Raw genomic sequence first — 17,135 nt, 5'->3', positions numbered from 1 at the left:
ACAGCACTGCTAAAGCTGTTCTGACTGAGCAGTAATATCAGGGCTCTCTCAGCCTCACCTACCTTACAGGGTGTCTGTTGTGGGGAGAGGAAAGTGAAGGCGAACGTAAGCCTCTTTGAGACTCCTGGTAGAGAAAAACAGCATATGAGAACCAACTCTTCTTCTTCAGTTTGGTCACAGATTAGAATTTAAGTGTCTTCCTCCTTGCTCTTTACCTCTAAGAGTATCCAACCAAGCATATTTGGGTCTTGCCCAGGCTTTAGCCACACTAATTGATAAGGATGCCATTGAGGAGGTTACAGAGTCTCGGGCATCTGAGGGTTTCCTCTCCCATATGCTCCCAATAGATAAGAAAGACGTGGGAGTTAGACCCATTTTAGACCTCAAAAAATTATTTTTCTTCATGTTTTGTAGTTCCATATCCATTCCTTTGATTTTACAATTATTAAACTTTAATTGTTGGTTCATTGATTTGTAGGATGCTTATTTTCATTTTTTGATCCGCCCTCAACATTGCAAGTTCTTATGTTTTTCATGCAAGGAGAGAGTTTTTCAGTACATTGCCCTATTCCCAGATATCTCATAAGTTCTTTATTGTGGTGATATTCTCTGAATAATTTATCCTAGGAGATTTCCTTTGGAGTTATGAGGCCTTCCTGTGAACATGAGGTTCTTACTATGGATGGTTCACTCATGGGTTGAGATGCCTACTGTGAAGGATTGTTGGCTCAGGGTACTTGGTTAGAAGACAAGAAGCTGCTGTCCATTAATATTTTAGAACTGCAACACCTTGTTGTGCTCTTAGTTGTTTTTCAGAATTCCTCCAGAACTAATTCATTATTGTCCAAATAGACATTGTCCAAATAGACAATGTTACAAGCAAGGGGGCCCAGGATCCAGAGGTCTATATCAGGAGTCTATCCTAGCACAGCTCAATGCTCCTGTTGAAGCCAGCCACATCCATGGGAGTATAAACATGGAAACTAACAGGTTGAGCAGGTTTGGCATACTCTTTCACAAATGGTCCATAAAGGCCATTTACCTGGAACCACTTTTTACCAGGGGAGGGGGCGGGTTCAAGGCACCAATCTTTTGATGCCAAGAGAAAACTTGTAGTGTTCTCGAGCATGAGAAGGGATTGGTTCCCTAGAATATGTGTTTCAGCTGTGTTGGTAGCAAGCCCTTTTTAATGCATTCCCTCTGTTCCTGCTGTTTATCAGGGTTATATGTCAGCAGGTAGAGACTGAACATAATCCTGGTAGTACCCTTTTGTCCTTCTCAAATATGGTTCCTGGTCCTTATAGAGATCTCTCAAGGTCACTTTGTTCCCCTGCCAAATCAACCAGATTTAATCAGCATCAACCAGGTGTTTCATCACAGTCTAACTGCCTCAGCCTGATGGCTTGAAGGCTTCAGATAGAGACCTAATCTTTTTGCAGGAAGTTAATGACATTCTTCTGCAATCACTAGAAAATCCTGTATGTGTAAGTGGAAGCAATTTTCCCTCTGGCGTAATGAGAAGTGGTAGTGCCCTATTGCAGACCATATTGGATTATTTATTACATTTGAAAACTAAGGGCCTGGTATTTCCTCTTTGGCAATTCACCTGGCTGCTATCTCTTGCTATCACAATGAGTTTCTTAAGGGGCTAGGTAATCTTTGCTTGCCCTAGGATCCTTTAGTGCCCCAGTAATCCCAGAACCTGTCCTGATGGATTGTCAGGGCCATTAGGGAGTGTTATGGTTGGGCCAGGTGTCTATGACCTTTAAACATTCACACCCAGTCCTCTAGGACAATGGCTTCTTCAGCTGTTTTCTTGGATGGAATGCCTCTGCTTGTGACTGGCCTTGGCTCTCTGAGGCCTCTGGAAAAGCATGCTCTCTGACTCTCTTATATCACCCTTGTGTATGCAAAGCATGTGCTCTACTACTGAGCCATAGCTTTCCTGCAGGATTTCCTTCCTCTATTCCCATAGATTTGTAATGCAATGGCTGTCTTCCTTCCTCTTGGAAGAATAACTGCAGGTGTTTTAGTGGCAGGTTTCCAAAATCCACACGTTTCCCAAAAAACTTCCATTTCTGTTGGTATTGTAATGTTCAAGGTTGTGGGTAATGTTCAAGGCTCTTAAGATAGCCCTCAGACTAAGCATCCTTGTAGCAGCTGGCTATCCCTGTAGTTTTCAAGCCTAGTAATCAAATTGTACTCAAGCTCCGGTGCTCTGATTACTTAAAGAGCTGAGGAACTTTTGTACCCAGAGCCAACCTGTAAAACAATGATATCTTTGGAGGGAGCCTTCTCCTGTTTTTTAGGACTTTCATGGAGACCAAGTATGGTCCCATTTGAGAGGAGTTTTAAAGCATGAGGTCTCTTGCACAAGCCTGTGTTAAAAGTTCACAGCTGATCTTGGCTCCCACTGGGCTAGCACTAAAACTTCCATAGATCTATAATGCAAAGGCTGTCTTCCTTCCTCTTTGAACAATAACTGCAGGTGGTTTAGCTGGAGGTTTTCAAAATCCACATATTTTCCCCCCAAGTTTAGTTTATGTTGATTTTGTAACGTTCAAGGTTGTGGCTCTTAAGAAAGCCCTCAGACTAAGGCTCCTTGCCCAGGGGAACCTTTCTTTGGTGGGAAAAAAATAAAAAAATCACTCCTTTGCAGCTACCATGTAGCAGCTGGCTTTCCCTGCGGTTTTCAAATCCAATAAGAAAATTGTGTTAAAAATCTTGTGCTCTGATTACTTAAAGAACTGAAGAACACATGCACCCAGAGCCAACCTGCCAAGCAAGAAGGCAACAATGTCTTGGAGAAAGTCCCCCAAGACTTTCTTCTGACAGTTTTTCCAGACTTTTTCCAGGGCTAGCACTAAAACTGTGTTTCACACAAACAGGTGTACCCTTCCCAGTTTGTCTCTGTGCCCATTCCATGTGAGCATTGGTGTTGTCAGCAGCCCTCCACAGAGATGTGCCACTCCTGAAGAGCTGCAAGTCAGCCCTGTGGTCCTCTGCAGACATATTCACAAAGCACTATGCCCTCAACCTATAGTCAAGGAAGGAGGCAAATGTGGGGAAAGCTGTTCTACAGGCCTTTTCCAGCTAGATTCACAGATCACCCACTTCCTATCATAGAGCTTGGCAAAATTTCAATGAGGGGGGGGGGGTGCACAGAAGATCAAAGATGAAAATAGGGTTGCACTTATCTGTAAACATTGTTCATTAAGTTGTCTACTGTAGCGGCACACATTCCTCCCTCCTAAAGTTGCCAGCTTAGGGTTAGGAAATCTCGAGACTTTGGGGCAGAGCTGAGGGTGGGTGTGATTTGAGGCAAGGAGGAACCTCCATGTTGTATAATGCTGTGGAGTCCACCCTTCAAGACAGCCATTTTCCTCTGGGGAACTGATCTCCTTAGTCTGCAGTTGACCTGTAATTCCAGGGGATCCTCAGGTCCCACCTGGAAGTTGGCATCCCTACCCCCCCCCTCTTGCTCCACTGTGAGTTCTTGCTATTCCTTCCAAGGTGATTCATGGCAGCTCAGGTCGAAGAGGCACCCTCCCCCATGTATCTCACAACCATTTGGGCAGGAAATTGGTTCACTGTGACCTCAGAAGGATTGGAGTGCAACCTCTAGTGGCTTTTTTCCACAGCTGGCCTGTCAGCAGTCCCCAATGTGTGTGTCTGCACAGAAGGCAATTAAAAAAACAGTGGTTACAGGTAAGTGCAATTCCATTTTGTCTCTGCTAGACAAAATTACCTTTCCCCTCCTTAAATTTTGCTCAAGGAAGAGGCAAACATCATGTTGCCTGCATGTTGGCAGTTCCCCAAGTTTCTGTTTTTGCTTCTGTCACTGCCAGTTTTATTCAACAGCAGTATCTTAGCTGTGATTAAAACTTTGAATTGATTGATTAAAGACTAGTAGGGCCATGAAAACTCAGGCTACAATCCCTGGTTTGCCATGAAACTCACCCATGTAACATTGAGCCAGTTACTGCCTCTCATGAAAGCTATGTGAGATAAGTAACCTATTTCACAGGCTCATTCTGCACACATGTGCTTTTGCAACTGAATTTTCTTGTGCAAAACAGGCAAATCTGCTTCTAAAGGGCTTTGAAGGTGCATTATCCAGTGTTTGTAGAATGAGCCACTGGGATTTTAGAACAATTGGACTGTAGAAGTTACTATGAGTTTCTTCATGGAATAGCAAACTTTATACTAAAGGTAAAGGTATTCCCTGTGCGAGCACCGAGTCATGCCGTTTTCTTGGCAGACTCAATCCAGGGTGGTTTGCCATTCCCTTCCCCAGCCATTAACATTTTACCCCCTAGCAAGCTGGGTACTCATTTTACCGACCTCAGAAGGATAGAAGGCTGAGTCAACCTTGAGCCGGCTGCTGGGATCGAACTCACAGCATCATGGTCAGAGCTTCAGACAGTATGTTAGTTACCTTACCACATTGCGCCACAAGACTTTATACTACTGTATAGACTTTATACTACTGTGTACCAAATAAGTTAATCCTCCAGAGCTGCATAAATTAACTGTATAAAAAGTTCATTTTTGTTAAACTTCCTTGGTTAGTTTAGAGTTACCCTTTTTGCTTTGTTTGGACTTGCAACAAAGAGCTTAAAAGCATTCAGGTTAATTTTGAAGAGTGATCACAAGCACTTCTTTCTGTTTGCCATCTATATGCTCTCAGTTTGGATGGCAAGGAACTGCCTCCTCTGGGGACTCTTTAAAGCACATGCGATCCTCCTCAACTATTGTTGTCCTTTCTGTTAAGGGGGGGGGGGTCAAGGCCCAGGTGTTTAGAAATAGGTCGTTGCTAGTATGTTGTATCTTGGTTGGTCTGTAGTGAGTGGATGTTTTGGATCTAACTGAAAGGAGCACAAGCAGAACTGGACTAAAAATAAATATTTTTTCTTAAAACCATTTTGTCTTATTGACAAGGGAGAGACTCTAGCGCAGTGTGCAAGGCTGTGGTAGGTAGAAGATTAAGTGTGGTTTGTAGCCCTTCAGGAGTTGCAGTGTTTACGTAAGAGGAAAGTCTTATTTTATAGTAGTTCTTGTTTACCACAAAGAAGCAGAGGCAGAAGGACAGTGTAAATAAAAATTATTCTTGGGCATTCTCTGCATGCACTGATATCCTTTGATTCCCCACTACTGTCCTGTTGCTAAACACCAAATGTTAGCTGTACAATGCCTAACCTTGATTCTAGGAGGAGATTCCTGTAGAGACACTGAAGTCCCCACAGACTGGCTCCTAAGCAGCATAAGCTAGTTTACTCTCTCTCACACATTCAAATTCACAGACAGGCTACAAAATAATGTGACTTTCCCAGAATCATTTTACTTCCTTCTGTTATATCTTCCGTTGCTTGTCACCTGAGTGATGTGCTTCACTGTCACTGAACAGCCTTGATTCCCATGCTTGTCCCATGCTGCAGCCTTGGACTCCTCGGCCCCTTTTCCAAAGGCATCCGTGTTGACCAAGAAGGAGAGGCATTTGGCCTTAGTTTCTGCTACACTAATATCTGTATGTTTCTGTCCATGCAGCCTTAGGAAAATCCAAAGGTACGGTATCCTCTGGGCAGCTGTTGGACCATTCCTGTTATCACTGTCAAGACCCAGGCAGGACAGAGTACCTGCGGCCTTGCCAGCTGAAGCCCAGCCTTTCCGCTTTTAGCACCAGGGCAGGCCAGAGATCTCCCTAGCTTTCCTTGAGTGCAGCCGGCCTGTCCTGTGGCATGCACACACAGTCTGCTCCTGACTGGCCCTGGCACTCTGAGGAGGCCTCTGGAAGAGCATGCCCTCTGCCTTTCGTAAATCACCCTTGTGCATGCAAAGCATGTGCTCTACCACTGAGCCATAGCTCCCCCCCCCCTCCTGCATAATGTCCTTCTTTTGCTTCCATAGATCTATAATGCAAAGGCTGTCTTCCTTCCTCTTTGAACAATAACTGCAGGTGGTTTAGCTGGAGGTTTTCAAAATCCACATATTTTCCCCCCAAATTTAGTTTATGTTGATTTTGTAACGTTCAAGGTTGTGGCTCTTAAGAAAGCCCTCAGACTAAGGCTCCTTGCCCAGGGGAACCTTTCTTTGGTGGGAAAAAAATGAAAAAATCACTCCTTTGCAGCTACCATGTAGCAGCTGGCTTTCCCTGCGGTTTTCAAATCCAATAAGAAAATTGTGTTAAAAATCTTGTGCTCTGATTACTTAAAAAACTGAAGAACACATGCACCCAGAGCCAACCTGCCAAGCAAGAAGGCAACAATGTCTTGGAGAAAGTCCCCCAAGACTTTCTTCTGACAGTTTTTCCAGACTTTCCAGGAGACCCAAGCATGATCCCAAGAGAGAGGTTTTAAAGCATGATGCCTCTTTCACAACCTGATCATGGCTCTTAGTGTGTCAGCTCAGTGTCCTGCCAGGAAAGGGTTTCTCCTCACAACCCTTAGAGGCCCAGATGTAATAGTTAGGTGGTTCCTCCCCTGTGCCCTGCAATGCATATGTTGTTTATCTCTAAACACTGCTTCCAAGGTGGTAAGGGAGTATCTTTGTGTTCCCCCCCATAGCATGGGCGTCCGGGTGATGGACACCTCTTGGGTGGCCCGCAGAGGCACCTCCGTAGTTCGTAAGGCCTCCTCCACCCCTCCCGCCATGCAGCCCCCTGCTCCACCTTCTGATCTTGCTGCTACTCCTCAATCACCAATTCCTGAGCAATCTCTTGACATTTCAGCTACTCCCTCCCCTACTCCAACTAGCTTCGGTTTCCCACCAGGGGCTGAACGGACAAGGTAAGTTTTGGAGGCAGCATAACAGGCTGCTGCTGCTGTTTTCTGTGATCCTGAAGTCTCTGTGAACCTGTCTGCTACTCCTGCACTTGCATGGGCCCTCTTTAGTGTTGCTTTAGCATTTGTGGTGTGTGTGTGTGTGTGTGTGTGTATGGTGCACGAGAGAGAATTCAGGCACAAAATAATGGTACTGCCCACTTGAATGTCAGCAATGAGAATATCCACCCTCTGCCTCCCTGCAGAAGGGGTCAGATGCATACAAGACTGGCACTGAGAATACAAGGAAGACCTTGGTGGTGGTGGTGGTGGTTTTTCTGACTCTGTCCCATTCATAATGATGTGATAGCACAGAGAATGGACAAACCTTCTTGGTTCCTCCTTCCCTCTTCTGCTGGAATATTCACAAACATGGACGATACACCAAAGGAATATATTGGTGGCTTCTACTGAACCAGTACCTTTAAGCCTTGATTTTGGTGCCAGTCGTGCACATTACTCTTGAGTTCTATCCTTGCCTGAGTCAAAGGAACGGCTTTTCCTTACAATCCCATTATTCTGACACCTCCAATACTCTTGGTTCCATTGGAGAGCCCAGCTTCATTCAGTTGCTGGACTTCTTTTTTATGTCCTGAATTTGCAAATCCAAAGTTTCTGATGCATGTTATTTTGTGCTAAGGATTCATAGGTAAGGTCAGCTTTCTGGCAAGCAGGCCTCCCAGATGAAACCTTGTGTGTTTGCCATACTCACGTGTACAGAGAGAAGAGCTGCCCGTACAATAATCATGCATATGTTTGCTGGTTTGTGCTTCCGCTATAGATGTGCCCCCTGCTGAAAGCAAGTATGGAATTGGGCTTTTAATGTGCTGCATGTTGACATGCTCACAAGAGAATTGGGGTGGGGGAAAGGAGTGCATGGGATAGGTAGTTCCAGGGGAGGGATAATAATGGAATACCACATCTCATCAGCTTTGTTTTTTTATCACAAAACAAAGGCAGAGTTCTGAGCAAAACCTGGACTGAGCTCTTTAATTGTTACAGAATTGTTCTGTGCTGGGCAGAGAGATCCTCTGAGTCCTTTTCTAACCTGTGTGCTGCAGCAATAGCAGCTTAAAATCTCTGTTGCAGGATCTCCATTTGCAGCTTCTTCTGTTGCTTTTCTTTGGTCTTTTTGGTTCTTTACCATCTGCTATACCCTTCAGTTTGCTATTGCAGTTTTGACAGGCTTTTTCCTTTCCAATACATTGCCAGACATCTTTTTTCATATCCCCGTTGGTTCAACCTAATTTTTAATGAGCTAGCTGCATGACTTTACATTCACAACATCATGTGCCACTCTCCTGTGCGCAGCTACACCAGACAGGCTATTCTCTTGCCTGTTGGGCCCTTCCAACCACCCTTGTTTAGGGGCTGACAGGAGAACTGTGTGAGAATGGAAATTATGGCACACAATGCCCAGGCAGGATGTCAGGTCATCAGCCAGCACGCTGGAAACTGTGGTAATACCATAGATTTTCTAAAATATCAGCTGCCATCCTGAGGTCATGTGAAGATTTTTGCCTGGATGTGATGATGCATCACATGATATCCCATCTGCCCCCTGCCCCACCTGTAGGGTTTCCAGGAGTGCCAGGCAATGGTCCGACATCTCTCATCCACACTTGTCTAAGCATGTACACAGCACTTGCCAACTGGGTTAGTCTCCTCTAGTTGCAAGCTGATGGCATATGCCCATTTGACAAGAACTGTCTTGTTTCACATGGTTGTTGCTCTTTCGTAAAGGCCTTTGGCCATATACAAAAAATATACAGACATTGCAACTGCCTTGAATAGAAATATAGGATTTGGTTGGGTACAGGATTAGATCCAGCCTGTTTTTTCACTCCGTTTCATGTAATTAACCTATTTACTGCAGCCCTCTAGTACACTGCTTTTGTCCAAGCTAGCTCCATGAGTCTTAGCATAACTCTTTGGGTTATTGAGGGGGACTTTCTTTTTCCTTTTGGATTTGATGCATATACCAGAGTTGTGTCTCAGTTTGGGAATAAAAAATTAAAAGGATGTGCTTCAGCTTTGAGGCATTTGCATGGTAGCTACTCTTTTGAACTTCTCTTTGCCACTCAGACTATGTCTTACTTATCTCCACCTCTTCTGAAACAAGGATTTTCTTTTTAATCTGCCATGTCCAGTAATGAGCTCATATCAGCCAGGGAGAGCTGGAGAAAATGGTTGTGGCCGAAGTGAGGCCCCTGAGATGAGGACATGCAACTTCATTGGATCCCATTCCATGCTTTCTTGACCGTCTAGGGTTGGGCATCCCTCAACTGCAAATGCATGCCTAACACTTTAGAAGGAGTCACTTGAAGACCTCAGAGCTGCAGTTCAGTACATGGTTCTGCAGTTCTCTCTCTCCTTTCTACCTTGCCTTTCCTTCAGTGAGGGCTTCCTATACCTCTGTTGATTTTTGCATTGTCCAACATAATGGGACAGCATATTCTGCTATGAGAAGCCCTGTCATATTATTCCCCTTCCCTGTATCCAGGCATGTTTAGGAGAAAGAAAGGGAACAGTATGCAGATGGAGAGTGGGTTATAGTCTGAGACACAAAAGAAATGGGGGAGGGGGGATTCCAACGCTTGCCTTAGTGAGAATTTTGAGACATCATCAGTGCTTATAATTTGAGCTTAGAGATCGCTGACTTCTGCAGCATTGTTGTTTTCTAGTTGTATGACCTCAGAACCAGGGACAAATACACTGCTCTGGCTTCCCAAGTGAACCCCCAAAAGCCCCAGGCTTGGATATTTTAAGGATCTAGTATCTGATTCTAAATGTAGGAATTGCCAACTTAGAATTTTCCCTCTGAAGGAGAAGTTTTGGAACATGCAACTTCTCCTGTGCTCTAACCCTGAGTGTATATATTGGGGGAGGGGGACTCTGCTTGAGGAGAAATGGTGGCTAAGGTTAGAAAGAGGCAAGGCCATGAATAGCCTCACTCATAGGGGCCTGGCCTCCAGTGGCTGCTGTTAATTCGGAGAGGCTTATGGGAAAGAAAGCAGAAACCAGCTTCTGTACTGTCATTTCGGGAGACTGGGACCTTTTGCCTCAGTCCTCTGTATACTTTGTAGTTGGGAGCCCTTCTCTTCCCTGTATGTTTTGGCGGTGGTTCTTTCCTCCCTTCTTCTTTTGCTTTTGGCTGTTTTCAAAATTCCTGTTCAGTTCCTCCCTATACAAATGCTCTCTGCTCTTTCCCCCCTCCCCCTTTTTGTTTTGTTGTTTTGGACATTTGCAGCACGGATGGTGTGTCGTCTAGTTGGTCGGATTCCTGTTACATCTACCCATCCCCTGAGGACGACAAGCCTCCCCCATACTCCTGCTACCCATCCTTCCACCACTTCCACTCCAAGATCGGCCCAGGCGCTAGGCCGGAGCCTCCCTTACCACTGTACCGGTGGTCAGGATACAGCCAAACTCTGCCCCCTGCTCCTTCCTCCTCCTCTTCTTCCTTTCCCTCCCCTCAGCAACTGGACATTAACTCTAACCCTAAGCCGTATTTCCTGCACCTCCCAAAGCAGAGCTCCCTCACAGAGATGCATGGACCCGAAACTAACTTCCCCCCTGCTCACATGAAAACCTCCCTTCCCTTATCCAAACCTGATCCTCCTGGCACTCTTTACAGTTCCCATATGTCAGTCTCTCCCCCCTGGGTCAGCTGCACCTGTGCCAGAGACAGAGGAGCCGGGCTCACTAGGTAAATAACTGCTTATTTGACAATGCTTAGGTGTCATGCGCGGTTGAAGGGCAAGCATCATTTGCTTGCTTAGGTCCCAGGTCAGCACAGGAGAAAGGGGCCTGGGCCCCTTTTCTCCCAGCAAAGGAATAACACCTCCCTGTCTGCCACTGCCTTGCAGCAGGCCTGCTTAATGGCAGCGTTTAACGGCAAGGCCCTGCGGATGAAGCAGTTCAGTGAAGCTCTCTCAAAACAACAGACTTTGTTAAATTCAGTGACCTGCTTCATTCTCTTTTCCCAGAGAACTCTAGGAACCAATGTTTGGTCGTGGGACAGAAGAGATCCAGCTTGGTGCAGAGGTTAAGAGGAGCAGACTCTAATCTGGAGAGCTGTGTTTGATTCCCCACTCCTCTGCTTGCTGCCAGCTAGATGACCTTGGGGTCAGTCACAGTTCTCTCAGAGCTCTCGCAGCCCCACAGGGATGTCTGCAGTGGGATGAGAAAGGGAAGGCAATTATAAGCTGCTTTGAGACTCCTCTGGGTAGTAAAAAGCAGGGTACAAAAAAACCAGGAATGACGGTGAATCCAAAGACAACCAAATTTAGAGTGGCCCTTAATATGAGTAGTCTACCCAATCCATTCTCTGAAGTGGGGCAAGGCACTGTTTTTCCCATAGCTGCCAAAGTCTAATGGAATTTTTAATTGGCATTCCAGCCCATCTTCAGCACCAGCCTGTTTGCGACCATTTCAAATCCTCAGACGCTCACCATGTATAGTCCCAGGATATTTAGACTCCTTTCTTTTCCCAGGCTTCTAAACCACTGCGTTTAGTTGCCTAGCCCAGCTTAACTGAAGGAAGTAGCCTCTGTCTTATTTACCTCACGTCATAGGGCCACCCTTCCCTTAGCCCTCATAATGCGCATTTCTCATCAGTCATGATGGATGCAGATGCTGGATGCTGTCAGGGAAGATGCTTTCTTAAGCCCTTCCCCTTGCTCCTCTGTGGATTTCCTGGGCCAAGGGGCCAAATTGGCCAGCTGCTGGCCGTTACCGTTAGGTGCCGTCGCCGCCAACTTGGGCAATCCATATGGCCAACACACAGCTTTGTCAGGCTTTCCTTTTTGCCCCCCTTCCCCCCCACACACACACACATACATACAACAGTTAGGTGCAGACGTGGGCTCAAGGTAGATTTGGGAGAAGGGCGTTCCTCCATTTTGTTTTGTCTCATTGCTGTGTACAGAGTGACTGCCAGGGCTGCGGTGCCGTTCATGCGCTAGTCATGCTCACTCTGCTTTGAAAGTAGAAGTGCAAGTTTGTCCAGTGCTTTGGGTGTGTGTTTTGGAGTTGGGCATAAATCTGCTTTGCTTTGCAAGCATCCTTGGCTTATCCCAGCAAAGGGTCAGGGGGGGGGGCTGTGACCTGCAACTGGGGGCTGACGGGATGTGAAAGAGGTGCCCTTCTTGCAGAGGGACTCACAACTGCTTCTTGTTCATCTTCTGTTTCTCTTTAGCACGATAAAAACTAAAGAGCTTTCCCCTGTGTCTGGTCAGAAAGGCAGCCCAGCTTGTGGTCATATGATACCATGTGGGACTGCCCAACAACCACCTGGTCTCACACAGCAGCTGTCTACAGAGCAGAGCCCACATACTCTGCGTAAAGGTATGCTTCGTCTTTGCCCAGGAGGCTGGTGAGAGCACGTCCATTGGGTGTGAGAGTCACAAGGGACAGGCTTTAGCTGTGGTAAATTCAACTGGCCACCATTTTGGTCAGGGTTTGTGTTCTTTTGAAATCCCCCCCCCCAAATCCAGAGCTCCTGCTGTTGGGGAGTCAGTTCCTTGGTGACTACAAATGAAAAAGGGAATAGAACCAACTTCAGAAGTTTCCATTGCTGAGATTTAGAAATGAATAGCACTCAAAAATGCATGCCTGTTATTCTTTCTTGTTCTAGCAAGAAGCTAGCCAAAACTTGGTCCCTCTCCTAAAGATGCCACATTAATGATGACTGCGCCAGTTTTGCTTTGACTCCATCTAGCTGCTGCCTTTCAAGTGCAGAAGTTGTAGCTAGGCTTGTACCTTTGTTACGGAGTGCTAAAGAAGGCTCGTCTCTGCCATACACAGAAAGCCATAACGTGAAAGACCTTCAGACCTGCTCTGATGAATGATACTCAACTTTATCTGTCTCTTGTTTTGTCTTCTACAGTTTCAAAGAAGCTGACCCCAATACCTGCCAAGGTTCCTTATGCCCAGTCCGGCAGCATGTCCGACCAATCCCCAGGACAGCCATCCCCCGCCAGCCTATCTCCCACCCCACCCAGCACCCCTTCTCCTTATGGACTGAGTTACTCGCAAGGCTACTCCTTGGGCTCAGGCCCACTTTCCCCAGCCACTGCCCCTTCCCTGTCTTCTCCTCCTTCCCTGACAAGCACTTTAACTAAATCGCGACCCACCCCCAAGCCACGACAGAGGCCCACGCTGCCACCTCCACAGCCTCCCACTTCAAATGCATCTGGCTCCAGTCCACAGTCTGTGGAGCACACCCTACTAGACAGCCTGTCCCCTGGGGAGAGCATGTCTACAGGTAATGATCAGATGGAACCAAGAGAGAAATTGTGGGGGGAGGTTTCCGGGATTAGTGGGAAGGGGTGACTGGTTTACAGGGAGTTCTGGGCTCCATGCTTGATTATCTTTTGGGTTGCTTAATATACGCATGCTGACAGGCTCTACAAAGAAGAGTAGAGGTAGAAACAGCCATTGCAGAGTCAGGCTCTGAGCGGACCAGCTTAACATAGGCTCGGGTGATGGTGTAGATTTCTTTTTTCCCTTTTTTCATGCAGAAGAATCTTTTTAATTTTGTGCAGAAGATTTTGCCTATTCCAAGAGGTGGAGTAGCATTCAAACTTTCCTGGCCTGGGTAGCAAGCCTGATTCCATCAGCCCTCGAAAACTTAGTAGGGTCAGCCCTGGCTAGCTCTTGGAAGGGCAACCCCCAAGAACTACACAGGGCAGGCAAAGGCAAAGCACTTCCTATAGTCTCTTGCCTGGCTGCCAGATGATCTTAGGGATCTCCTGGCTACCGTGCACGCATACCATGCTGTAAATAAAAATAATCACTCAAGCCATGTAGTAATCCGTACTTCTCAGCCAGTAACCTCTTAAGCAGGATAGAGACCTGGCCCAGGATGCTGTGCAAAACAAATACTGCACACAGAGCAAAATTGCAAGGTATCAGCACACTAGTGCATTGCTGCATATCCAGTATGGACATCACCACCACTCCTCCACTGTCTGGATATTGCATCCTCCTGGGGAATATAGTGAGTGCATGAACTGAGCTAAAAGAAAAGGCTTCTTGAGAAGGATCTTGCAGGAGATGCTGTAAATGTAAGAGCTGAGCTCACTAAAGACATTTTGAACCAGGAATGTTCTCTTTGGCCCTTTTCAGACGCTGGCCATGTGACATGGCTGCACTCGCAGCCCAAGTGATACTTTCCCAGCAAGCACCAGTACCCTTAGCAAAGTCACTTCGCATAGCACTGGAAGCGGTCACCTGGAAATACTAAAGCTGCTTCAGGTGCAAATCTCCCTCGTGTGGATAACGGTGGTGCTAGTCTCATGGGCAAGTCCTTTCCCTGCACAGCTCTGCTTGTTGGATGCCATTTGACAACTCACATTTGCTGCGTCTGCACCCCACCCTGCCTCCAAAACAGGGGATGCATATCTAGCCATTTAAAAAAAAAAAAACTTACCAACCCAGCTTTTCCTACAGCAAGGCTTTTTGTATGACAGCAAAGATCTGGGAGCACCTGGCAAGGTTCAAAAGGGGATACACGGTGGTCTGTATGCAAAAGCATATCCGGGGCAGATCGAGGCCTGGAGCGATGTCTTCACACACATGGGATTTTTCACTCAACACTGCAGCCTTTTGATGGTCTCTCCAGCTTGAATTCTACTTTGGATGGCCTGGCAACTCTTGACTGCAGGCTTGAGGCATCCCAGTGGCCTCTGGAAGAGCAGAGTTATGAATTCTGAAGTACTTTCTGCTATGGAGGAGAGAGTGGCCTGGGCGTTGGAGGGGATGGCAGCTCCCTTGCTGCAGCCTGTGAGGTTGTAAATGGCCAGTCTTCCTTTCTGGTCATTTCTGCTTCCTAAAGAAGGCCTTCGCGACCACTGAGGGAACCTCGTGTCACTGGGGAAGGGCAGGTGGGGAGGAGATCCCAGCAAGGGGCAAGGGGCAGACAGGGGCTGTTTTCTGACTGAAGTTTGTGTTGTGTACTACTTCTGTCTTGTTGCTGCTGTATCTCTGCTGTGCCTTTCTCCCAATCCTATTATTGTGTCCTTGCAGCTGTTTGAGGCACGTGATGCAATATTGAATAGGTGTGAGGGGAATGCTCAGGGTAAGCTGGAGCCCCGACCCTCTCTCCTGAACCCCTCCCCCTCTGCCACCACACATCCCCCCCAGCCCACCTAGCCTGACCTGCAGCTGTGCCTTCTTGCCTCCAAAGTCACCATTCACCATTTTGCTGGCCTTGCATGGGGCACGCTGATTCAGAGCTGCATGGCTGCTGGAGCCTGCTACCCTATCCCAAGCCTACTGATAACAATGTTATTAGTAAATTTGGGGATGTGCTTCTGAAAATCATTGGCCTTCATACCTGATACCTTTTTATGTGGAGACAATTAAGCCCATTGAACGGTCCTCTCCAAACCACAGGATTCATTGGCTCCTGACCTTGCTGGTCCTTCCTTCCAGTACGGCTCTTTCCCTCTGCCATTCCATGTGTTCTTCTCCAAAGGGATGTCATGATATTGCCATTAATATGTGTTAATGGCCCTCGTAGTAGAGAAGGCCAAGTCTTCTACAGCTGGGGACAGGCGACGGTCAACAATGAGACTCAGTCACAGGATGCAGGGCTCTCGTGCAGGAAGGACACTCAACCTTCTGGTGTTGTCAGTTCAGCTGTTATGTAAGGCTTATTCCGAATCTTCTGCACTGCAGTGCATCTTCCATAGGCAACCAATAGTCTAGTGTCTAAATGGTGTTTTGGGGTGGGGGTGGGAAATTATATCATCATATGAAAGAAGTCATTGTGTGGATAAGATTTTCTGTTTATGAAGCAAATGGCTCATTGCTTAGGGTGTTTTGGCACATAAGTTCCTTTTTGCTTTCACAAATAACTGCTCATTTACCATTCCCGTTTTACGCAGCTAGACATAAATATCCTCAGTATGGAAACATGAAATGTTTCACCATTCAACTGAAAACACACCCATACCTGTGCACCCGCATAGTCCAAGCAAATAGCTGTTCTGTAGGCACTTTGCCCCAGACAGATCACTGCTGTCAGTCAAGCCAATCCTCCAGCGGCTTAATCTTTCCAAGAATGGTGAAAGGCTTGGTCCTCTAAGTCTAGTCCTGGCTTCTTCCTTTGCATGCATCTCCCTTCTCTTCTTATTGGCTTTCAATTAGAAACGCTTTTTCAAGCATGTTTTGCCATGTGGAGTTCCATGCTATAAGGTGTTGTAAAGGCCAATAGCAGATGAGTGGGTTCAGAAGAGGGGTTGAAGCAAATTCAATTCTATTAGTCAAGTGGTAAAAGCTGCCTTTGTGTCTAGAATGTCCCATGGTCTTTTTCTGACTGTTATGTCCTAACAGTGTTGTGTCTAATACATGTTTTCTGGATCACGTGGAATTTTCAGTATGGGATATTGTGTTTGTCCAAAACTACCTGGAAGCTTTAGCTGATTTACAGCTAAGTAAACCCCAAGTCCATGTGTTCTCCAATCTCTCCACTTTATAAAACAATTGAGCAATGAGCTTGTTCTTCAGTTCCTAGCCGCTTCTAGCTACAGTTTTGAGTGCCATTTTGGGGGAATTTCTCAGAATAGAGGTATTTATAGTATGTGGAGACATGCTATGAACAATGTAACATTTGGAGACAAGATTCTTTTTGTCTTCTTGGTTTAGCCATGTTCACAGACATTCTTCGGGGCGGGGGATCACTCACATATCTTGAGCAATGACCCCACCTTAGGAGACAAGTGACTTCATTTGGTATATCTTCTAGTGCACTGGATTAAAACCAGTTCAGAGCTCAGCTCACTCCTGATCAAAAATATCACTGATCACAAGAAGAGCCTCTCTTGGGAGGGTAAAAATCGTTCACTGTTGATTGTTTTAGTCTGGTTTCAGCCTGACTATCTCGATATCCTTCTTCTTTGTCATAGGTAACCAGACAAGCTATTTACAAGTTTTAATTTAAGACTACATACTAGCTTGTTCTAAGCCCTACTGGACAGATCGCGATCTACTGTCGTGTTTCCAGAGCCTGATTTCCATGATCAGCTACACTTGAGTAGCACCTGTATATTATTTTTATAATTAATTGGTGTTTGCAGGAAAACCTAGTTCTGAAGAATGTCGAAGCAAAGATGCAAACCAAGACTATATTATGACATCCCTTTCCCCCCCACACCCCGACATCAACAGCTACTAGGCCCTTGAGAGTTGTACCTAGTGCTTAGTTAAATTAAACGTGTCACTTTCACCTGTACATGTGCTGGTGAGTGGAATGGGTTTGAAACACCATGATAACATTTTGTCTTTGTATGTACCTGTGCCTGATTTCAG

At 46.2% G+C, this 17,135-nt stretch overlaps 1 protein-coding gene across 9 annotated transcripts in view; it reads left to right on the top strand.

Annotated features, from left to right (window-relative positions):
* ARHGAP44 (Rho GTPase activating protein 44) overlaps positions 1-17,135 on the top strand; it is a 128,450-nt gene that overhangs the window by 109,452 nt on the left and 1,863 nt on the right. For 3 of the 9 annotated variants that reach the window (XM_077327533.1, XM_077327532.1, XM_077327539.1), the window contains exons 17-21: positions 5,548-5,565; positions 6,564-6,785; positions 10,069-10,527; positions 12,019-12,167; positions 12,709-13,086. In XM_077327533.1, the coding sequence (XP_077183648.1) occupies positions 5,548-5,565; positions 6,564-6,785; positions 10,069-10,527; positions 12,019-12,167; positions 12,709-13,086 (1,226 nt within the window). Of the gene's footprint in view, positions 1-5,547; positions 5,566-6,563; positions 6,786-10,068; positions 10,528-12,018; positions 12,168-12,708; positions 13,087-14,849; positions 14,902-17,135 lie in introns of all 9 variants that reach the window. The other 6 variants (XM_077327535.1, XM_077327534.1, XM_077327537.1 and 3 more) reach the window with 6 other exon arrangements.

The sequence above is a fragment of the Paroedura picta genome, chromosome 3, assembly GCF_049243985.1.
Source record: "Paroedura picta isolate Pp20150507F chromosome 3, Ppicta_v3.0, whole genome shotgun sequence".
NCBI lineage: Eukaryota > Metazoa > Chordata > Lepidosauria > Squamata > Gekkonidae > Paroedura > Paroedura picta.
Note: the sequence above shows the minus strand (reverse complement) of the source record. Positions and strands in the feature narration are given on the sequence as shown.